This window comes from Electrona antarctica, assembly GCF_951216825.1.
Source record: "Electrona antarctica genome assembly, chromosome: 8".
NCBI classification, from domain to species: domain Eukaryota; kingdom Metazoa; phylum Chordata; class Actinopteri; order Myctophiformes; family Myctophidae; genus Electrona; species Electrona antarctica.
Window position 1 is genome coordinate 32532258 of NC_136789.1, and position 24906 is coordinate 32557163.

Sequence of the window (24906 nt, forward strand, 5' to 3'; positions counted from 1 at the left end):
GTCAAAATGGGTTAATACAAATTTGGAGAGAAATGGAGACTCCTGTTACTGAACGAACACTCCTATCACGATAGAGCTTTTTAACACTTATTTTAACCAAAGAAAAGCACTTACTCTACCTTGAAATTTGAGTGTGCATTTGTGAATTGAGTGATTTGGGGATAAATACACAATTGCCATAATGCTTTGGTGGGTTTTAGTAGGGGGAGCTTTCACGCATTGTTGACATTTTCACAGCCAAGCTCTTTCAGCTGAAATCTGTCCCTGTTGATAAAGTTAAACTTTAACCCTTAGGGTCCCAATAAGGACCTTTCTCGGCCCCACCCTTCTCCCATTGTTTATATAGTGTTTAGTTTCCAAGATGGCCGCAGCACCAGGAGGGGGTGGGGCGGAGGTGAGCGGGTGGGGTCGACATATGCCCTTACTGGGCTGCATTCACAAATTCAAGACATCTGTCTTGCGTTTGTCTTGTGTCTGTGTTTAATGTCCGCTCCAATGCATTTCCAATGGAAGCCCATATAGTTTGACCAAACATTTAGTTTGATAGGGGGAGGGGGGGCAGAACACATCCATCAAAGCTGTGTTCAGACACAAGTCAGGTGTCAGACACAAGGCAAGTGTCTTGAATGCAGCCCAGTAAGGGCATATGTTGACCCCGCCCGCCCGCTCACCTCCTGGTGCTGCGGCCATCATGGAAACTAAAAACAATGGGCCTCATGCGCCAACCGTTCTTAAGAAGTTCTTAAGAGGAAATTTGTTCTTAGACCCACTTAGGAAGTTTTTAAGAAGGTTTTGGGATCCCTCAATCTTTTCTTAGCTGTGATTTGTTTGTAGGTAAGAACAGAATCTATGCACACTGTGGAGCACTCTTGCGTTTTTTCGTTCTTAAGTGCAATCTGAAAACATAAAGGGAAAACAGCGCCATCTGCATGATGCTCAAAGTTTGGTCTGAGGACCTCAAGGGGTCCTTGAGGAAGTTCCAGGCAGTTCACAGCAAAATATGGAATATTTGACCACTTTAATCCCATTTTATACTTTGAAAATAGCCATTCTACAAGCTCACAAACGCGTCCCATTACTGCCCATTTTGAGCTTGTAGATCGGCTATTTTCAAAACATTTAGATAAATCTTCAAAACATTACCCTAGCAGAAAATATTTTCATATGGGGGTCTGCAGAATGCATGTCAATTTGGGGGTCCTTGACATGAAAATGTTTGAGAACCACTGGTTTAGAGTTCACAACCCAACCCAAACAAACGCACCATACCCACCACATAACCCCCCCCCCCCCCCCCCCCCCCCCCGCCATCATCAAAATACATTCATGAATATTGAAAATATTAAAATATTGAAATATTGAAAATGTGAAAATTTCTGTTCACTTCAGTACCTCCACAGTATTATTGATTTTTAATGTTTGGAGTCTGGTGTTCCACCATATTTAGACTTTAGTTTAGGTATTCTTGACTTCACTCAACTTTATTTCTATGTGTGAGGTCCTGTGAGCTGCAATCACACTCAGGTGTGACTGCAGGCAAGGCCATGGAGTCATGCAAAACTACACCCACCTGGGTGAACACAGGTAGGAAAGTGAATTCCCAATGCCTTATATGGGATTGGTGGGGCGGTTCCCTATGGTAATTAGGATGCTAATTAGGATATGTGGGGCGTCTACCTATGATAATTTGAATGAACTGGCACACCCCTTCAAGTTACGAGGATTTGGATTCATCATCATAAGAACATGCTTACGAACAATTCTGCCTACTTAAGAACGTTTCATGAATCTGACTGGACTTCTCTTAGGAATTCACTTAGGAAGAAATGTAAGAGGAAAAGTTAGGAACTTATTGGCGCATGAGGCCCAATATAAACAGTGGGAGAATGGTGGGGCCGAGAAAGGCCCTCATTGCATTTTCACACTCATCTGTATGTCTTTCTTTTTCTCTGCCAGCCCTGCAGTAAATGGCAGCGTGAAGGAGGAACCCAAGTTGCATGTGACCAAGTTGACCAATCACTGTGGCCTGGGCCTCATGTGACCAAGTTGACCAATCACTGTGGCCTGGACATCATGTGACCAAGTTGACCAATCACTGTGGCCTGGGCCTCATGTGACCAAGTTGACCAATCACTGTGGCCTGGACATCATGTGACCAAGTTGACCAATCACTGTGGCCTGGACATCATGTGACCAAGTTGACCAATCACTGTGGCCTGGACATCATCCATATACACAGGCCTTTCCACACAGACCAACCCCAGCATCCTTTCACCAACACCTCCTTCCTTCACACCTTCTGTAGGACCAGAGACGTGCGCAGCGCGCACGCACACACACCCACACACACACGTTTGGATGTCAGTATTGGGTCAACATAGAGTAATCACGTTGTTTTTGTTTTGTAAAAAAGAGAAAAAACTCAGCATTGTTTATTATTATTTATTTTAGAGTTGAGTTATTTTCACCAATTTTTTCGTTGTCGTTATGCCAATGCCCTCCCCACACATGTTGTCACTGTTGATACACAGTACTGACTCACCGGCTGCTATTGAGGAGCCCCCACCGGGAGGACGTACTGTTGTATCCTATACTGACTCACCGGCTGCTAGTGAGGAGCCCCCACCGGGAGGACGTACTGTTGTATCCTATACTGACTCACCGGCTGCTAGTGAGGAGCCCCCACCGGGAGGACGTACTGTTGTATCCTATACTGACTCACCTGCTGCTAGTGAGGAGCCCCCACCGGGAGGACGTACTGTTGTATCCTACTGACTCACCTGCCAGTGAGTAGCCCCCACCGAGAGGACGTACTGTTGTATCCTATACTGACTCACCTGCTAGTGAGGAGCCCCCACCGAGAGGACGTACTGTTGTATCCTATACTGACTCACCTGCCAGTGAGGAGCCCCCCCCCCCCCCCCCCCCGAGAGGACGTACTGTTGTATCCTTTACTGACTCACCTGCTATTGAGGAGCCCCCACCGGGAGGACGTACTGTTGTATCCTATACTGACTCACCGGCTGCTAGTGAGGAGCCCCCACCGGGAGGACGTACTGTTGTATCCTATACTGACTCACCGGCTGCTAGTGAGGAGCCCCCACAGGGAGGACGTACTGTTGTATCCTATACTGACTCACCTGCTGCTAGTGAGGAGCCCCCACCGGGAGGACGTACTGTTGTATCCTACTGACTCACCTGCCAGTGAGTAGCCCCCACCGAGAGGACATACTGTTGTATCCTATACTGACTCACCTGCTAGTGAGGAGCCCCCACCGAGAGGACGTACTGTTGTATCCTATACTGACTCACCTGCCAGTGAGGAGCCCCCCCCCCCCCGAGAGGACGTACTGTTGTATCCTTTACTGACTCACCTGCTAGTGAGGAGCCCCCACCGAGAGGACGTACTGTTGTATCCTATACTGACTCACCTGTCAGTGAGGAGCCCCCACCGGGAGGACGTACTGTTGTATCCTACTGACTCATCTGCCAGTGAGGAGCCCCCACCGGGAGGACGTACTGTTGTATCCTATACTGACTCACCTGTCAGTGAGGAGCCCCCACCGGGAGGACTTAGTGCTAGTAGGACTAGTATTTTTTTGCCACTCAGTAGGCGTTCCCGCATAACGTCCGGGTGTGATGATGATGTCACGTGCATAGTCTCTAAATCCAATGTTTACATCTCTGAGAGAAACTAAAGTAAAATAAAGTTTGTGTTTATGAAAAATACATGACTTTTTAACTTATTTCCTGACATAAAACAAGTAATTTATTTTTGTAAGTGCTGTTGGAAATATTTAAGATAAGGGAAGACTCGAAGACCAATTTGTTACATATAAAATGCAGAAGGGACAATTAATGATTTACTAATGATAAAAAGGACTGTATAATACGGTATTACTGAGCTGCAACAGAGCTGAAACTATAAAACTGTAAAAATAATTTACTAAAGTAATCAGAGTACAAATAAATACTCTGCACCACAAATCTAGGCAGAGAGCCTCTAACAATTGGGAAAAATGGTTATTAAACCATTTAGAGGATAAAGTTGAGAATTAGCTTTAACAGGAATACTATCAATATCCAAATGTTACCTTAAGCAGGAAATACTCTTCTAGAAAAATACCTTTAAATACCCAATAGAATAAATGAGTCCACCAGGAAGAAGGATTGTCCAGTCAGAGCATATGGTTTTGTCGATTCATTTTCAGTTCGGAGAGAGAACAGAACAGATCCCACATACAGCCAAATTACAAAATGTCTCTCCCCCGTCTCCAAAATGGGGACGGTATATATATAATTTTAATCAGATAGAATACGCTACACAGAGCAACGTGTCAAACAACCAAAGGATGATTCAGTTTCACTTCCTGTCCAAACCAGGAAGCATAATGTATGGGATATGTAGTTAATCATCTAATACTCTGCACTGGCAGGTTTTATACACACACACACACACACACACACACACCTCCACCATCATATAATCCATGGTAAGCCTCCACCCACAGCCTGTCTCAGCCTTGTCTCAACTCTGATCAAAGTTGGGAGGCGTCCTTTGGTTCGACATATCATTGGTTTGAAGGAGCATTTGTCCGAGGTGCGTTAAGGGTCGGGAGAGGGTTGGGGTTAGTCGGCAATCTAATTCTGCGCATAGTTAATTTTATCAAATATAATATATATTTATGTGAAATGAGGTTTTAAGGTGAGATTAGAAGATCAATTATGCAAACGAGGTCATTCTTTAAATGTATTGTTAATGTATGAATTATTCTGTAGATGAACAACACATCAAAGCAGATATATGCCTAAATATGGTTCTGTGCAATACTTTGTGCAATATTAACTTGCATGTGTATCATTTTATAAACACATTTTCATATTTGTTTAATTGAAAAGCTAAACTGAGAAAACACAATTAACATGGTACCAATGTTTTGTGAGCTAATAATCACGGTGTGCTAGCTGTGAAGCTTGACCTGTGTATTTAAGGTAAACTAATTTTTCAGTGTAAGAAAATCAAGCATGTTTATTATATATTATGCATATGTAACAACATGCACATTCAGACTTAAACATTCAGACTCAAAGCGATCATATTTATGCAATTGTTGAGAGGGGGAAACTGGCTGGGGAACACTGTGGGGTCACTGGGGGGACACTGGCTGGGGGACACTGAGGGGTCATCTGCCTGCCTGCCTGCCTGCCTGCCTGCCCGCCCTGCCCTGCCCTGCCCTGCCCTGCCTGCCTAACTTCTGGAGGGGACACTGGGGGGGACACTGGCCCGACACTGGCTGGGGAGTCACTGGGGGAACACTGGCTGGGGGGGACACTGTTTGGGGGGTCACTTGCTGGGGAGTCACCCCAGTGACCCCCCCGCCAGTGTCCCCCAGTGACTCCCCAGCCAGTGTCCCCCAGTGACCCCCCAGCCAGTGACTCCCCAGTGACCCCCCCAGCCAGTGTCCCCCAGCCAGTGATCCCCCCAGTGTCCCCCAGCCAGTGATCCCCCCAGGGTCCCCCAGCCAGTGACTCCCCAGCCAGTGTCCCCCCAGTGACTCCACAGGCAGTGTCCCCAGTGACTCCCCAGCCAGTGTCCCCCAGGCAGTGTCCCCCAGTGACTCCCCAGCCAGTGTCCCCCCAGAGACTCACCAGCCAGTGTCCCCCAGTGACTCCCCAGCCAGTGTCCCCCCAGCCAGTGTCCCCCCAGTGACTCTCCAGCCAGTGTCCCCCCAGAGACTCCCCAGCCAGTGTCCCCCCAGCCAGTATCCCCCCAGTGACTCTCCAGCCAGTGTCCCCCAGTGACTCCCCTGCAGCCAGTGTCCCCCCAGTGACTCCCCAGGCAGTGTCCCCCAGCCAGTGTCCCCCAGTGACTACCCAGCCAGTGTCCCCCAGTGTCCCCCCAGTGACTCCCAAGCCAGTGTCCCCCAGCCAGGGTCCCCCAGTGACTCCCCAGCCAGTGTCCCCCCAGTGACTCTCCAGCCAGTGTCCCCCCAGTGACTCCCCAGGCAGTGTCCCCCAGCGACTCCCCAACCAGTGTCCCCAGTGTCCCCCCAGTGACTCCCAAGCCAGTGTCCCCCCCAGCCAGTGACCCCCCCCAGTGCCTCCCCCCCAGCCAGTGTCCTCCAGTGTCGGGCCAGTGTCCCCCCAGCCAGTGTCCCCCCCCCCCCCCCCCCCCCAGTGTCCCTCCAGAAGTTAGGCAGACTAGAAGTTACACAGGCTTGCAGACAAGAGAGACAGACAGACAGACACATGTCCCCTCAGTGTCCCCCAGCCAGTGTCCCCCCAGTGACCCCACAGTGTTCCCCAGCCAGTGTCCCCCCCTCTCAACAATTGCATAAATATGATCGCTTTGAGTCTGAATCTTTAAGTCTGAATGTGCATGTTGTTACATATGCATAATATATACTGATTAATCATAATAAACATGCTAGATTTTCTTACACTGCAAAATTAGTTTACCTTAAATACACAGGTCAAGCTTCTAAGCTAGCACACAGTGACTATTAGCTCACAAAACATTGGTACCATGTTAATTGTGTTTTTTCTCAGTTTAGCTTTTCAATTAAACAAATATGAAAATGTGTTTATAAAATGATACACATGCAAGTTAATATTGCACAAAGTATTGCACAGAACCATATTTAGGCATATATCTGCTTTGATGTGTTGTTCATCTAAAGAATAATTCAAGGGGGTGAAAAATGGGTTACAAAATCGTGGGATAAAAAAGGAATTAAAAGAAAAGGGAGGAGAAGTGAGGAGGTGATTTGTTTTCAGGAGGATTGTTTTCCTGTAACCTAACCCACCCTGGTTCTACGTTTCAATACAACCGGTTCCAATCTAATATAAGGGTTCATTATGTTTGGTTGAGTCCTTTGTTCGTTTACCTTAATGCCATCCTGGCACCTCAAAAAGGAGAGGCTATCCTCTCTGGCAGGTACACGCCTACACCTGGCACCTCAATCAGGTCCTCTCTGGCAGGTACACGCCTACACCTGGCACCTCAATCAGCTAAACTGAGGAAAGTGTTACAAACTCAAGGCTATTATAAATAGGCTGTTATAAATGTCTAACGTTTCCACCTACACGCTCTTCATCAGAGTCTGATGCCCCTTTTGGTGTTAGCATTATGTTATGCTTTAGCTATTGAAAAATGGCAGATCTACAAGCTCGTAGCGCGCCACCGAGTGGCGCGCTACGAGCTTGTAGATCTGCCATTTAAAAAAAATCAAAGAACGACTGTCATATAAACATAGCTTTTTCAGAAAACTGTCAGAATGTAGAAGACATTTTTAGAATCTGATCTCAGGTCAAAATGGGAACTCATTCATTCATTTATTTTTAAAGGCCTCAGTAATAATTTGACAAACACCTTGTCATAGTCTCTGTATGCGCTGCACATTGTAAACACCATGTCATAGTCTCTGTATGCGCTGCACATTGTAAACACCATGTCATAGTCTCTGTATGCGCTGCACATTGTAAACACCATGTCATAGTCTCTGTATGCGCTGCACATTGTAAACACCATGTCATAGTCTCTATGCTGCACATTGTAAACACCATGTCATAGTCTCTGTATGCGCTGCACATTGTAAACACCATGTCATAGTCTCTGTATGCGCTGCACATTGTAAACACCATGTCATAGTCTCTGTATGCGCTGCACATTGTAAACACCATGTCATAGTCTCTGTATGCGCTGCACATTGTAAACACCATGTCATAGTCTCTATGCTGCACATTGTAAACACCTTGTCATAGTCTCTATGCTGCACATTGTAAACACCATGTCATAGTCTCTGTATGCGCTGCACATTGTAAACACCATGTCATAGTCTCTGTATGCGCTGCACATTGTAAACACCATGTCATAGTCTCTGTATGCGCTGCACATTGTAAACACCATGTCATAGTCTCTGTATGCGCTGCACATTGTAAACACCATGTCATAGTCTCTGTATGCGCTGCACATTGTAAACACCATGTCAGTCTCTGTATGCGCTGCACATTGTAAACACCTTGTCATAGTCTCTGTATGCGCTGCACATTGTAAACACCATGTCATAGTCTCTGTATGCGCTGCACATTGTAAACACCTTGTCATAGTCTCTGTATGCGCTGCACATTGTAAACACCATGTCATAGTCTCTGTATGCGCTGCACATTGTAAACACCATGTCATAGTCTCTATGCTGCACATTGTAAACACCTTGTCATAGTCTCTGTATGTGCTGCACATTGTAAACACCTTGTCATAGTCTCTGTATGCGCTGCACATTGTAAACACCATGTCATAGTCTCTATGCTGCACATTGTAAACACCATGTCATAGTCTCTGTATGCGCTGCACATTGTAAACACCATGTCATAGTCTCTGTATGCGCTGCACATTGTAAACACCATGTCATAGTCTCTATGCTGCACATTGTAAACACCATGTCATAGTCTCTGTATGCGCTGCACATTGTAAACACCATGTCATAGTCTCTATGCTGCACAATGTAAACACCTTGTCATAGTCTCTGTATGCGCTGCACATTGTAAACACCATGTCATAGTCTCTATGCTGCACATTGTAAACACCATGTCATAGTCTCTGTATGCGCTGCACATTGTAAACACCTTGTCATAGTCTCTGTATGTGCTGCACATTGTAAACACCATGTCATAGTCTCTATGCTGCACATTGTAAACACCATGTCATAGTCTCTATGCTGCACATTGTAAACACCATGTCATAGTCTCTGTATGCGCTGCACATTGTAAACACCATGTCATAGTCTCTGTATGCGCTGCACATTGTAAACACCATGTCATAGTCTCTGTATGCGCTGCACATTGTAAACACCATGTCATAGTCTCTGTATGCGCTGCACATTGTAAAACATGTCTGTATTTACTATACTGAGCCACTTACAAAGGCACAAAGACAAATCCTAATTGTTTTGGATAATAATAATTGAGTCTCCTCAGTGCTTCCATTGGAAAACAGCCACTTATAATTAGCTGCAGAGGTGAGTGGGTGTGTATTGCACATCATATCGTTGCTGTCGGGAGGAAACCTCATAACTCCATTTTTGAGGGTTTTTTTTGCATAAATCAGTGCTATTGAACACCCTTTACTTCTGTGTGTTGTTTCATAAATCAGTGCTATTGAACACCCTTTACCTCTGTGTGTTGTTTAATTGACAATATATAAAGTCACAACGCCAACTTTGATGAGGCTGTATTGCTTTGTTTTAAAAACATAAGGTTTTCTTAATTTCCTGAAAAATCTATATTTTTCATTTCCTGAAAAATGAACATTTTGGAGTTATGAGGTTTCCTCCCGACAGCAGAGATATTATGGCTATTATGGCTTTTCAAAGGACAGTGTTCCCGAGAACAAGTACTACGTGAACCATTTGGCAAGGTAGTGTAAAGTTGAATCCTCCTCACGGAAACGTCAAGGATAAAATACCAATGGTATGGAACGCTGCAACAAGGAACTTGAGAGTGAAAACAGATACGTACACAATGAATCGAGGGCATGCGTGCCAATTGACTGCAGTGGCACAATAGTTTAATGTGACGACACCTAACTTTGATGGGTGCATGCGGTCCGAACGACAACCTACCTCAAACCCTCACCCTCACCCTAACCTCCCACGGGGCAGCACACCTAAACCTAACCCCAACCCTCTCCCGACCCTTAACGCACCTCGGACAAATGCTCCTTCAAACCAATGATATGTCGAACCAAAGGACGCCTCCCAACTTTGATCAGAGTTGAGACAAGGCTGAGACAGGCTGTGGGTGGAGGCTTACCATGGATTATATGATGGCGGAGGTGTGTGTGTGTGTGTGTGTGTGTGTGTGTGTGTGTGTGTGTGTGTGTGTGTGTGTGTGTGTGTGTGTGTGTGTGTGTGTGTGTGTGTGTGTGTGTATAAAACCTGCCAGTGCAGAGTATATGTTTCATTCTCTCCGTAACCATGAGTGTGTGTTGGAGTTGGACAGCGGTGTTGGTGTTGCTGCTCTGTGGAGCTCAGCGTGGACGAACCCAACAGAACAACTTTTATGGAACTGTCATGACCTTTGACCCAAAGGACACGTACGAAAATGGAACTATGACGGTAAGTACATGTCAAGATTATTGATAATAACATTAACGAAAAGAGTAAAAACGAAACCTACAATTAAAAAAATAAGATGCAATAAAATAAAATGAAAATATTAAATACAAATAATTATTTATTAAAGTATGTAACTATTTTGAATGCATGCAATCTATTTTTGTACATTCTGTATGGTTGAGTATGTTAATCCAATATAAGTACAACTGGGGTGACTGTATTCTGTTTCCCTGCTTTTCAACTGAGACATTTTAGATCGTGTCTCACGTAGACTCAGGATCTGACACCAATGTTGGGGAAAAAAAGAAAAGAAACAGTTTTTAACTTCTTCTCAATGACTGAAACATTATGTATTTCTTTCTAATTAACTCTTCATTCTAATTGTGAAAATGATTATTAAAAAATCATGAAAAGAATTATAAAGAAATCATGAAAATGATTATTAAAAGAATCATGAAAAAAATTAAATAAATGATTATTAAAAAATAATGAAAATGATTATTAAAGAAATCATGAAAATAATTATTTAAAAAAATCATGAAAATAATAATTATATGTAACTATACTATATTATATACTATATAGAGCGTTGCAGTCCCGCCCCCGACGAGCAGCCCGGAAGACAATTTCCAATTTTCTTTTCTCCCATAGACGTTTCATAAAGTATTTATTTAAAGACCTGTAAGAGGAACAAAGCCAACTAGGATGGTGACAACTCATGACAACAAACACAAAGCCAACTAGGATGGTGACAACTCATGACAACAAACACAAAGCCAACTAGGATGGTGACAACTCATGACAACAAACACAAAGCCAACTAGGATGGTGACAACTCATGACAACAAACACAAAGCCAACTAGGATGGTGACAACTCATAACAACAAAAACAAAGCCAACTAGGATGGTGACAACTCATGACAACAAACACAAAGCCAACTAGGATGGTGACAACTCATGACAACCAACACAAAGCCAACTAGGATGGTGACAACTCATGACAACAAACACAAAGCCAACTAGGATGGTGACAACTCATGACAACAAACACAAAGCCAACTAGGATGGTGACAACTCATGACAACAAAGCCAACTAGGATGGTGACAACTCATGACAACAAACACAAAGCCAACTAGGATGGTGACAACTCATGACAACAAACACAAAGCCAACTAGGAGGTGACAACTCATGACAACAAAGCCAACTAGGATGGTGACAACTCATGACAACAAACACAAAGCCAACTAGGATGGTGACAACTCATGACAACAAAAGCCAACTAGGATGGTGACAACTCATGACAACAAAGCCAACTAGGATGGTGACAACTCATGACAACAAACACAATGTTTTGGGCTGAACAAATAATTTGTGCGTGTCTTGAGTGTACAGGGTTTGTTGAGGTCAGAAAACATTAAGGAATGTCAGAACAGGTCAGCTCCATATATGGAGATCTAAGGGTTTGAGGTCAGATGTAGAGTTGCTGGCAGGCTCCATATATGCAGATCTAGGTGATGATCTTCTCCATGTATGGCTATCCAGGGTTTGATGTGGTCAGTGTCATGATCTTCATACTGTATATGGAGCGTGTCACGAGGCATGATGGACTGACGACCATATATGGTTGCGTGACGTGTCACGAGGCGTGACCTGACGCAGGTTTTCATAGTAAACTGCAATTTGACACAAATTGTTACATTTAAATTAATTTAGAAGCCTCTGTGTCCGTATCAACCTACTGTAAACAGAGACAGGATCAAAGTCATGTAGTGTAACTGATTACCAGTAAGACGCCGTGAGGGCGAGAACAGGGCGAGGTGGCGTGCACACATCCTCCTGGGTGTCAGCAGACTGCTGGGCGAGAAGCACACATCCTCCTGGGTGACAGCAGACTGCTGGGCGAGAAGCACGCATCCTCCAGGGTGACAGCAGACTGCTGGGTGAGAAGCACGCATCCTCCTGGGTGTCAGCAGACTGCTGGGCGAGAAGCACGCATCCTCCTGGGTGACAGCAGACTGCTGGGTGAGAAGCACGCATCCTCCTGGGTGACAGCAGACTGCTGGGTGAGAAGCACGCATCCTCCTGGGTGACAGCAGACTGCTGGGTGAGAAGCAGTGAAGCACGCATCCTCCTGGGTGACAGCAGACTGCTGGGTGAGAAGCAGTGAAGCACGCATCCTCCTGGGTGACAGCAGACTGCTGGGTGAGAAGCAGTGAAGCACGCATCCTCCTGGGTGACAGCAGACTGCTGGGTGAGAAGCACGCATCCTCCTGGGTGACAGCAGACTGCTGGGCGAGAAGCACACATCCTCCTGGGTGACAGCAGACTGCTGGGTGAGAAGCACGCATCCTCCTGGGTGACATCAGACTGCTGGGTGAGAAGCACGCATCCTCCAGGGTGACAGCAGACTGCTGGGTGAGAAGCACGCATCCTCCTGGGTGACAGCAGACTGCTGGGCGAGAAGCACGCATCCTCCTGGGTGACAGCAGACTGCTGGGCGAGAAGCACGCATCCTCCTGGGTGACAGCAGACTGCTGGGTGAGAAGCACGCATCCTCCTGGGTGACAGCAGACTGCTGGGCGAGAAGCACGCATCCTCCTGGGTGACAGCAGACTGCTGGGCGAGAAAATAATCATGAATGGTTGCAGCTTTGGTTTTCAAGCAACCATTTTTTCAGATTGTATTTAAAAGAGGAAAATGTAGCATATTCCCTTATACGCAGAGGAAGTCCATTCCATTTTACACAACCCTGTACTGAGAGGACATTTTGGCCGAATGTTGTTTGCCGGTGCGGCACTTCGCAGTCTCCTCGAGTGGTTGCTCTGGTCACATAGCCTACATAAAAAGTAGTTATCATGAAACATGCGTAAGCTAAGAACGTAACAGTGGAATATCTATATAATGAAACTGAAACTATATATTAGGGTGCATCAAAATTCAATGCAAAAAAATTAACAACAAATTATCAATCTGTTCTTTTGGAATTTTGTTCCAATGGCTATAGAAATGATCTTTGCAAAGTTTGGGGAAAATTCATTCAGATTTACAGGTCCAACGCAGCATGTGAAATTTAGGTAAAATGCCAAAAAGTGCCATTTTCGGTGCTTTTATAACTCCCATTTTCTATTAACATGACATGTCAATTTATCAAAAATACAACAAATAGTTTTTGAGAAGATGTTATTGGAAAGAGCAAAATGTGTTTATTTAACAATAAACATTACATTGTCATTTAAATCATCACTGAAAAATGTTTGAAAATGGAGTCTTAGTCCTCCACTGTGTTCATGTTCAGCCAGTGCTTGCAGCAGCTAAGATTGGGCTGCTCACAGCGGTAATGCTCAACTGCTTCCAGCACATTCTGCAGATGTTGCTCACTCTTCACTGCTGCCACAAAGTCTGTTGTGAGTTTTACCCCATGCTTGGCGCAGTCATTGACGACGTTGATAGCACGCACATTCACCAGTCACCACACCTGCCTGGAATGATGCACTGGTAGCCCAATCCTCTACATTGAGTGAGATAAATGCTGGATCGATCTGCAGCTGGTGCATACCGAACCAGCAGTCTGGGTTGGCAAGGTCAGCCAACCTGGTGGTCGGCGAGAGGACTGGAAACTTTGGCTTGCCGAAACCAGTGCCAAAGCGCTGCTGTGGGGCTAGCATCGGAAGATCATCTGGCTTGTGATCCAAGATGGCATCCGAAAGTGCACGTCGCTCATCAGCTGGCACCTTGGTGCTGAAGAGTGCCAGGGGCAGCATCTCAGTTGTCGGGTACCAGAGGTGCCTCTGCAGTGCTTTCATGGCTGATGTTGCAATGCCCTCATCAACAGACTTGTAAGTGTGCAGGTTGTGGTAGAGTGTGAGGTCATTCCATGCAGCATCTACGACCGTGTCACAGGTCAGCCACCATGTTGCATAGATGTGCGTAATGAAGTTGGCAAACGTCCGAATCTTCTGCACCTGCTGCCGTGTGGTGGTGGTGCCCTGGGGAAGCAAGACCATATGCCGCTCCAGCATAGCCTTGTGCAGCGCTCCCGGTCTTTGGAAGTTTACTGGAGTCTGTGCTGCATCATCTGCACCCAGATAGACAAGACACAGCTGCACAAACTCGTGGTAGTCGCCTCGCTTGTAGTCTATCATTGCCGCAGCACATGCAGTGAGTTCAGCACGTAACCTGCCCAGGAACGGTTGTTCGGCGTAATGCAGCGGTACAATGGGTCACTGTATTTGTGCGGCAATCCTGCAGATGCCTAAACAAGGTAACCTCTGGTGAGCGTGAGGACTCCACCTTGAGGCCAGTGAAAATGTGGCTGAGGATCACCTCACCAATGTGATGCTGGCACCGGGCCAGAGCAGTGGTCTACCAAGTGAGAGCTGGATAGCAATGCAGGCTGCTGTGAGATGGCCTGTGTTTGATGCAGTGTTGTCAAATGCCATGTTGACAATCTGGTCGGCACAGCACCACTCCTGCAGTAGCTTACATGTCAGCCTGGCAATGATCTCTACACACGCCTCGTCTTTACCCTTTGTATATGCTGGCACGCCAAGCAATTTCAGCTTCTCTGCATCTCCAACCACCACTGTCAAACGCTCCTCCAACTGGCTCACATTGCTTAGCGTCGGTGTCAACTTGCCGTCCCAGTGCAGGGTGCACATAGGAGGTGGTGTCCACTGCTTGTGGTGTTCTTTATTGACAGCCTCCAGCACGTTGCGCTGTGATCGATCTACTGTTGCGTATGATGCTGAAATCATTTCACAATTACTGCCCGACTCTGTGATCAGGGCGCACATGAAGGCAGCCTGCTGCTGCATTGGTGTGATCTTCAACCGTGTAGCCAGTGACATAAGACTCGGCCGTAGATGCTGCATGGAATGACCTCACACTCTACGACAACCTGCACACTTGCTTACAAGTCTGTTGACGAGGGCATTGCAATATCAGCCATGAAAGCACTGGAGAGGCACCTCTGGTACCCGACTGCTGAGATGCTGCCCCTGGCACTCTTCAACACCAATGTACCAGCTGAAGAGTGACGTGTACTTGCGGATGCCATCTTGGATAACAAGCCGGATGATCTTCCCATGCTAACAGCAGCGCTTTGGCACTGGTGCAAGCCAACGTTTCCAGTCCTCTCGCCGACCACCAGGCTGTCCGACATTGCCAACCCAGATTGCTGGTTCGGTATACACCGGCTGCAGATCGATCCAGCATTTATCTCACTCAATGTAGAGGATTGGGCTACCAGAGGATTGGGCTATCATTCCAGGCAGGTGTGGTGACTGGTGAATGTGTGTGCTATCAACGTTGTCAATGACTGCGCCGAGCATGGGGTCAAATTCACAACAGTTTGTGGCAGCAGTGAAGAGTGAGCAAGATCTGCAGAGGTCCTGCAAGCAGTTGAGCATTATCGCTGTGAGCAGCCCAATCTTCGCTGCTGCAAGCGCCAGTTGAACATGAACACAGTGAAGGACTAAGACTCCATTTTCAAACATTTTTCAGTGATGATTTAAATGAAAATGTAATGTTTATTCTTAAGTAAACACATTTAGCTCTTTCCAAAAACATCTTCTCAAAAACTATTTGTTGTAAACTTGATGAATTGACGTGTTATGTTAATAGAAAATGGGAGTTATAAAATGACCGAAAATTGCACTTTTACCCAAATTTGACATGCTGCGTTGGACCTGTAAATCACCATATATTGAACAAATATTTTGCACATTCTTAAAACATGAAGTGGCACATTTTATCAAAGGAACAGATCAGGAGGTTAAACTTGCAAATTTTGATGCACCCTACTATATATATATATATATATATATATATATATATATATATATATATATATATACTATACTATACTATACTATACTATACTATACTATACTATAGATATATACTATAAAGTGCAATGACTACTTAACATGCAATTCTAGTGCTGTCTATACATAACATGTTATAAGTCTGTATAAAATGCTATCTAAGTCTACATAAAGTGCTATCTAAGGGGCTAGGGTAAGTGCTACGGGCCATGATGGAGTCTGAAGAGGTGGGTTTTCAGACTACGGCGGAAGATTGGGAGTGAGGCTGCAGTTCTGATTGTAATGGGAAGTGCATTCCATAGCTTTGGAGCCAGAAGGGAGAAGAGTTTGGGACGTGTGGAGAATTGTCCCGGTGTTTTTAGTGAAGGTACTTCCGGTTTCCCTGCGTTGGCTGATCTGAGCGAGCGGGAGGGACGGTTTGTAGGGTTCGATCAGACTTGCAAGATATGGGGGTGCCATACCTTTAGTTGCTTTGAATGCCAGCATCAGAGTTTTGTATTCTGTGTGGGCAGCGACGGAGGGAGCGGAGAAGGGGGGAGACATGTGAGAATTTTGTCTGGTTGAAGACCAAGCGATCGTCGGCACCATAATAATCCATTCTATCTGTTTCTTTCAATCGCCTGTATCTCCTATTCATTTTTGGTCAAAACAACGTTTATTTCATGGGACAGAGCCGGCGATGTGGAGCCCTCCAGTGCACCGGCATAGATCCGTTTGGTAAACAAGAGCTGTCCAGCATCCGTTTAGCTTCCTAGTTTATGTGCACTTCCGGAAGTCTGGAAATGTGGCTTTTCAAAATAAGAGCTCAACTGGGAAAAATGCTGGCGTGAAATCATAATTTGTCAATAAACTAGCGCTGTAAGTGTTAAAGGAAACCAGTGATTTGCTTGTTTTGAGGATAGGGGGGAGGCATTCCACACCTGAGTGGCAGTGTTGTGGAAGGTGAATTTTGATATTTGTTCTAAAAGTGGGTGGCACAAGATCATGAGATCATTGTGTAAAGGGTTTGATGAGGTCAGAAAACATATGGAATGTCAGAACAGGTCAGCTCCATATATGGAGATCTAAGGGTGACAGCGGTTGCAGTGTCTTGAGTGTACAGGGTTTGATGAGGTCTGGCCATAGGCTATATGGAGCATGTCTTGAGTGTACAGGGTTTGATGAGGTCAGATCAACATATGCTGTCAGAACAGGTCAGCTCCATATATGGAGAGCTAAGGGTGGCAGCGGGGGAAGTGTCTTGAGTGTACAGGGTTTGATGAGGAATGGCCATATATGGAGTGTGTCTTGAGTGTAGGCCTACATGGTTTGATGAGGTCAGATCAACATATGGAATGTCATAAAAGGTCAGCTCCATATATGGAGATCTATAAGGGTGGCAGCGGGGGCAGTGTAGGGCCGGGCCTTCATTTTCGGGCCTGTTGAGAACGGGCCTGTTGAGTTTCTGCTGGCTGCCGGACGTGGCTGCACTAATAACTTTGGGGCAGGCCCGTATAGAGTTTGAATTGACAGGTATCAGTCAAAAGGGAGACATCGAAGAGGAAGGATCAACATATGGAATGGCAGAACCGGTCAGCTCCATATATGCAGATCTCGGTGTCTGATCCAGTCTTCTCTATGTATGGCTATCCAGGGTTTGATGAGGTCAGTGTCATGATCTTCATATATTGAGACAGCCATATATGGAGCGTAGCACGAGGCATGATGTACTGACGGCCATATATGGTGGCGTGACGTGTCACGAGGTGTGACCTGACTGACGGGATATGCAGGTTTTCATAGTAAACTGCAATTTGACACAAATTGTTACATTTAAATTAATTTAGAACTTCTGTGTCCGTATCAACCTACTGTAAACAGTCACTACATGACTTTGACAGGATCAAAGTCATGTAGTGTAACTTTTATGATGTCATAATCTCCTAATTCCAGGTGGTTCTGCGCTATAAGAACGCCTTCACGTCCTGCTCACATTCAGACACATGGGAGTGTCTTTCCTGGTCTGACTGTGGCAGTGAGAGCCACCTGGAGGTGAACACGGTGTATAACACCTCAGAGTGGTGTCAACGAGAGAAAATCATGACTCGACTGGTTCCTATCAACGCTATCTTCTATATGCAGTGAGTGAAGAGAGATGCACTATGACACAACACACACCATTACGTGTGTGTGCGCGTGCGTGTGTGTGTGTGTGTGTGTGTGTGTGTGTGTGTGTGTGTGTGTGTGTGTGTGTGTGTGTGTGTGTGTGTGTGTGTGTGTGTGTGTGTTCCGTGTAAAAAAGTGTTAAAGATATACAAGCTCATAGCCCGTTGTGATGTGACGCGATATGATCTTGTAGATCGGCTATATTCACATTTTTCTTCACGTGACCAAAATAAAGTTTATTGATTGATTCATTAAATGAGTTCAATTAACTCTTTCACCCCTACATGTTTTACATTTACTTTTGTTTCATCTGACAAAATTATGACATGAATAAATGGGTTATTATACTTTTATCTGTCACTTTGTAAACAACAATAATAATAATAATAATAATAATATCATCCCCCACAGGTTACGAGGTGGTAACTGGATAAATAACAATAACAACTTTGTGAGCTGGAATGCGTATACGTATGTGAACCTCAGGACCAGATCAGACACTGGGAAATCTGACAGGTCTCCTCAGACCACCATCATACCTTCACTACGGTAACATTAGACACTGATGTTATGTTCTGATATTATTAACATTAACATTACACACTGATGTTATGTTCTTATATTATTAACATTAACATTACACACTGATGTTATGTTCTTATATTACTAACATTAACATTACACACTGGTGTTATGTTCTGATATTATTAACATTAACATTACACACTGATGTTATGTTCTTATATTATTAACATTAACATTACACACTGATGTTATGTTCTTATATTACTAACATTAACATTACACACTGGTGTTATGTTCTTATATTATTAACATTAACATTATACACTGGTATTATGTTCTTATATTATTAACATTAACATTATACACTGGTGTTATGTTCTTATATTATTAACATTAACATTATACACTGGTGTTATGTTCTTATATTACTAACATTAACATTATACACTGGTGTTATGTTCTGATATTATTAACATTAACATTACACACTGATGTTATGTTCTGATATTACTAACATTAACATTACACACTGGTGTTATGTTCTGATATTATTAACATTAACATTACACACTGATGTTATGTTCTTATATTACTAACATTAACATTACACACTGGTGTTATGTTCTGATATTATTAACATTAACATTACACACTGGTGTTATGTTCTTATATTACTAACATTAACATTACACACTGGTGTTATGTTCTGATATTACTAACATTAACATTACACACTGGTGTTATGTTCTTATATTACTAACATTAACATTACACACTGGTGTTATGTTCTGATATTATTAACATTAACATTACACACTGGTGTTATGTTCTGATATTACTAACATTAACATTATACACTTTGATTAGGCTACTAGATTATGGATACAATTTTAAACATCTAGATATGTATAGATATATATATGTATAGAGCCTACTATTCAAGATATCTCGAAAAGCACAATGTGAATTCTGTTTTAGGGTAAATATTTCCATTATTATTTATACTAAAATATAATGATATAGTTGTAATACTAATATAACACTACTAGTACTAGTACATACCTCTACTAATTATATACTATTATAATACTACTAGTACATACCTCTACTAATGATATACTATTATAATAATACTAGTACATACCTCTACTAATGATATACTATTATAATAATACTAGTACATACCTCTATTAATAAAGACACTAATGATAAATGTCTCTTTGTCTCTCAGAGTTCCTTCTAACTGTGGGAGAAACTTCACCCTGTTAGCGTTTGACCCAGATGGAGACCTGGTTAAATGTAGAACATGGTCTACTCTTCCTTCCATTCTCAACTTGTCACCTGTGAGTTGAATGTTTTTAATTTGTAAATAAGAACATAGATCACGCCATACTGATGCTAATACACAATTTTATGCTAATTTAATTCTGATGCAAACACAGATTTTAAGTAACATTGCATTTATTTTAATCATGATTACAGTTATGATCAATCTGTACTGTTTTTCTCTACGCCTCTTCTTAGAAATATGACCCATTGTTTCTCATGTTTTTTTTATTTTCTTTTTTTACTCTTCCTGTCCTTTCTCTCTTTCAGGATTGCACTTTGTCATTTCCTGCCACAAACAGCCGTAATGAGGGTAACTACGTTGTCCGGTTGGCTATTTATGACTCTCCCAACCAGGATATCACCCTCACAAACACTGATGGATCTCAGTACAATATCACTACCAGTAACATTCTCAGCCTTATACCTCTACAGTTTGTTATCAAAGGTACTCAGCACCCTCACTTCATATAAACATTGACCATTGTAGCTCTATTTTCGTAGGGGTTCCTGGCACCTCAACCAGTTAATGTTCTAATAAAGTGAATATAGATGATCTAATTAAATCAATAATCTAACCTAAACATAAAGCCATTACAATGGTTATATTCCCTCCTTGTCATGTGGTCAGTGGATGGAGCAGTAGCCAGCTGTACAGAGGGACAGTATCTACCCAGGTTCCTGCCTCCCACCCCGGATAACAGAGCACAGCTCTACACCCCTGTTGGTCACACACTGGAAATCACCATCAGCACAGAGACAACACTCTCCACGTCAGTACAATAAACATATCACCATCAGCACAGAGACAACACTCTCTATGTCAGTACAATAAATATATAACCATCACCACAGAGACAACACTCTCCACGTCAGTACAATAAATATATAACCATCACCACAGAGACAACACTCTCCACGTCAGTACAATAAATATATAACCATCACCACAGAGACAACACTCTCCACGTCAGTACAATAAATATATAACCATCACCACCACCAGAAAACCAGAAACCTGTGTTGCCATTTGACCTTAAATCTAGTAAGCATACATAATTTACACCTGGCTGTGAAGTTGAGAAGCACATGGGGAAAGTAGAAAACATTATTTTACACAAAAAACTGTTTTTGTCAGTCAAAGTAAAATTTTGACAGATCATGTAAAATGACTGTTATACAAAGCAAAATGTACCTAGGTCTAAAATGTAATATCATACACGTTGATGATTTGCCAATGGATAGAACCATGTGAATCATTTAGCAATTAAATTGTCTGAAGTAGCTTATTCTAGTCATTGTTTTCTAAAATGGTGGCTATGGGTAAGATGAGCCAATGTCTGGGGGTAAATTGAGTCAATGGGAATCACTATTCATATTTTTTTATTGATTGATTGATTGAAAATTGTATTAACAGTTTGCAGAATTACAGTACATTTCAAGCACAAACTCAATACAAAGGCTGTTAACTGTGAGTGGACGACCCAATTAAGCATTACACTTGTTTACAACAGGGTCCACCATGTTCAATTCATCAAAACATTTAGAGACGTACAAATAGACACTTCTATATAGACAAAGAACAGTACAGGAATTCATCATAATGGAGGTAAAAAGGGAAAAGAAACATATACAGTGAGGGGAAAAGGGGGGGGGGGATTCAGATTTTACGGGGGCCAGTTTCGAATTGCAGCCATCCGTAGGTGCCCTTTGAGAGCGGTTTTGAAGGAGTCAAGGGATTTGCATGTCTTAATGACTGTTGGTAGGGCGTTCCACATTTTGGTGGCATAGGAGCTAAAAGAATTTAGTCCCTTGTTTGTGCCGAATCTGGGTTGTACATGGTTCATTGCACTCCCTCTGGTGTTGTGGGTGTGGACTTCGTTAACATTAAGGAAGTATCTAGACAGGTACATGGGTATCTTGGTGGAGTATCGAATCTTGTGGACCAGACCCATTGCAAGATGCTGTACTCTGTCGCTGACCCTAAGCCATACCAGTCTGTCAAAGTGGGCAGAGGTGAGGTGGGTTCGGGGGGTGAGGCCAAGTAGGAGCCTGACCAGTTTATTAAGTCTTTGCTACTCAAATTATACTGAATGACCTTTAATTTGCATGTACATACTCATTTAAGAGAAGTTTGCAATATTGTATTAACAATATTGCAAATATAAGGTTCTGAATAACAAACTTTAATTAATTGTCTTAATATTGTTTAAATAATAAATAAACAAATAAATAAGACTATTTGCAAAAGGGAAAACTGTTATTATATTATTATTGATAAGTGAATACATTATCTGTTCAAGTTTAAGCTTTTAACATTAAAATATCATGTGGTTTGACTTGCCACATGACCACTTTTTTTAAAAAGGTCATATTATTTGCATGGCCCTTTGTCATATATGCTTACTCATCATTTCAATTGATAGAAGACATCCTGAAATATGGGTAGATCATTAGATTTTACTGCCATCTCATTTTGCCTTGCTTCCAGGACAACTTAAGCAAAAAGTGGTTCATCTTACCCTGTTCTCCCCTATAGATCATTTATTTGTTTACAAACATTGGGACTGGGCGCACGGGTGACTGTTTCATGTAATTAATTCGCAACAGATCTCCAAACCTGTTGTTTTGGGGAGCGCTGGTTTCAGTCCATTCAATCCAGTGGCGGATCTACTAAAGGCAAGAGCAGGCAGCCGCCTCCCATGGCTATGTTTCTGCCTCCCCTAGAGAACCGTTTATTTAAAATGATATGCTGCCTATAGCTGCTACTCAAGGCGGACCAACAAAGAATACACATCTATTCTATGTGTGTCCTGCGTCGCAGCGTGTCTGTCTGGAGGGGTTGGAGGAGTCTTTTCACACTCTGGTGTGAAATGCTCCCCCCCCACCCCTCTAATTCTTCATTAGATTGTTGAGAAAGCACAGCACAGACACAGCGCCGGAGAAAGAAACAAGTTTGTAAACTTATTTTAGACGCGAGGACGCCTAAGGGCCGATTCATACTCCTATTTTACCGCTGTTTCGGCACTGTAGTGCCGAAATGATTTCGGCTCGTCAGACATTTTCAGTAGCACCGAAGAGCCGACTTCAGGACGGTACCCGCCCCCCCGAACCTCAAATGACGTCACATTGTCGGTTCGGCTCTACAGAGCCGAACCGACTTTTATTCGGCTCTAAAATAGGAGTATGAATCGGGCCTTAACCTGTGCGTTAGGGTATAGGCTACCACCAAGGCACTGCTTACATCGGCTGACCGGCAGCAATCACACCAGCCCCGCTCACCACCACCACCACCCGCGCATGATTTGTTGCCTGTCTGTCTCTACAGCAGGGGTGCCCACACTTTTTACACTTGAGAGCTACTTTAAAAATGACCAGCTCAATCAGATCTACCCAGTAGTACACAACAAAGATATATATTATCTAATTGCTGAAAATATAGTTACATATTAGACAAATGCATTTGGAATGGGAAATAGAGGAGGAAATGGAATTGGTAGAATTTGGCTACGGCCAGCTGCTGTTCGGTGGACCTCATGTTCTCTTGTTTGCTGGTGTTGTAGGGTCTCTGAGCTCAGTGTTGTAGGCCTACCCGAACACGTTCAAAGAACGATAATTCTTGAACGTGTTCCTATTTCGGCTGAACGTGAACTGAACGTACTGTATTTCTGCCTGATGAACGTCATTGTGAACGCGTTCATTTCTGGCAGTTCACCGTGAGTGAGCCTTCCAGGCTAAAACACACCCTAACCAGTGCTTAATATCTAGCGGAAAACCCACTAATAAGCCCTTATCCAACACAAATTAACTAATCTTTCTCAAGCCGCACAATTTCGTATGGACCTCATGTTGTCTTGTTTGCTGGTGTTGTAGGGTCTTTGAGCTGTTGTTCAGTGGACCTCATGTTGTCTTGTTTGCTGGTGTTGTAGGGTCTTTGAGCTGTTGTTCAGTGGACCTCATGTTGTCTTGTTTGCTGGTGTTGTAGGGTCTCTGAGCTGCTGTTCAGTGGACCTCATGTTGTCTTGTTTGCTGGTGTTGTAGGGTCTCTGAGCTGCTGTTCAGTGGACCTCATGTTGTCTTTTTTGCTGGTGTTGTAGGGTCTCTGAGCTGCTGTTCAGTGGACCTCACAACATGGAGCTGACTGGACCAGCACAAGGACAGTTCATCCTGAGATGGACACCATCACAGTCAGAGGATGGAGAACATCACCCTGTCTGCTTTGTTGCTCAGACCAACAGGTCAGCATCCATTTAAATGACCTGTCTGTCTGTCTGTCTGTCTGTCTGTCTGTCTGTCTGTCTGTCTGTCTGTCTGTCTGTCTGTCTGTCTGTCTGTCTGTCTGTCTGTCTGTCTGTCTGTCAGTCTGTCTTATCTGTCTGTCTGCATCAGAGTACTTTATTACCGTTTTTATTTTACTATTAATGTAACCTTGAGCTAAAAACAAAACTCCTGTTCATTGTTTTCTCAGTACGTCCACATATCAGTCGGAGCTTCGCTGTGTCATTGTCAGTGTCTCAAACGGTGGGTGAAACTACACCTGTTTACTAAACCACAACCATGTTTCACATTCCATCAGTGATACCATCTAGTGTGAGGAGGCTCCACTTAAGCAGATAAGCGTCCTGAATCATAGCCACGTTGATAACATTTGTATTAAACCAACCCGTTTGTAAAATAAAGAAGTTAAATCTTTATGTTCTCCACCCGCAGAAACTACAACCACCACACCAGCTGCAACTACACCCATGAACCCTCCTGCAACTACACCCATGAACCCTCCTGCTACTACACCCATGGAACCTCCTGCTACTACACCCATGAACCCTACTGCTACTACACCCATGAACCCTCCTGCTACTACACCCATGGAACCTCCTGCTACTTTAACTACAACACCACCAACTATAACAACCCCACCACCACCTGCTAGTAGTAGTAGTAGTACTAGTGCTAAACCAACTATGACT

General features: G+C 43.7%; 2 protein-coding genes across 2 annotated transcripts in view; both read left to right on the forward strand.

Annotated features, from left to right (window-relative positions):
• LOC306927617 (kelch-like protein 23) overlaps nucleotides 1-2866 on the forward strand; it is a 42106-nt gene extending 39240 nt beyond the window's left edge. The window contains exon 13 of the mRNA XM_079507418.1: nucleotides 1957-2866. The gene's annotated coding sequence lies outside the window, so the exon portion shown is untranslated. The remainder of the gene's footprint in view (nucleotides 1-1956) is intronic.
• A 7108-nt stretch (nucleotides 2867-9974) lies between these two features.
• On the forward strand, nucleotides 9975-24887 carry LOC306928717 (uncharacterized protein; the record flags this gene model as incomplete). The annotated part of the gene is made up of 10 exons (XM_079508987.1): nucleotides 9975-10115; nucleotides 17876-18063; nucleotides 18500-18637; nucleotides 19845-19956; nucleotides 20210-20387; nucleotides 20571-20712; nucleotides 24037-24177; nucleotides 24408-24460; nucleotides 24650-24768; nucleotides 24882-24887. 10 exons carry the CDS (start codon nucleotides 9975-9977, stop codon nucleotides 24885-24887), a joined length of 1218 nt encoding a protein of 405 aa, XP_079365113.1.
• Between the last annotated feature and the right edge of the window lie 19 nt (nucleotides 24888-24906).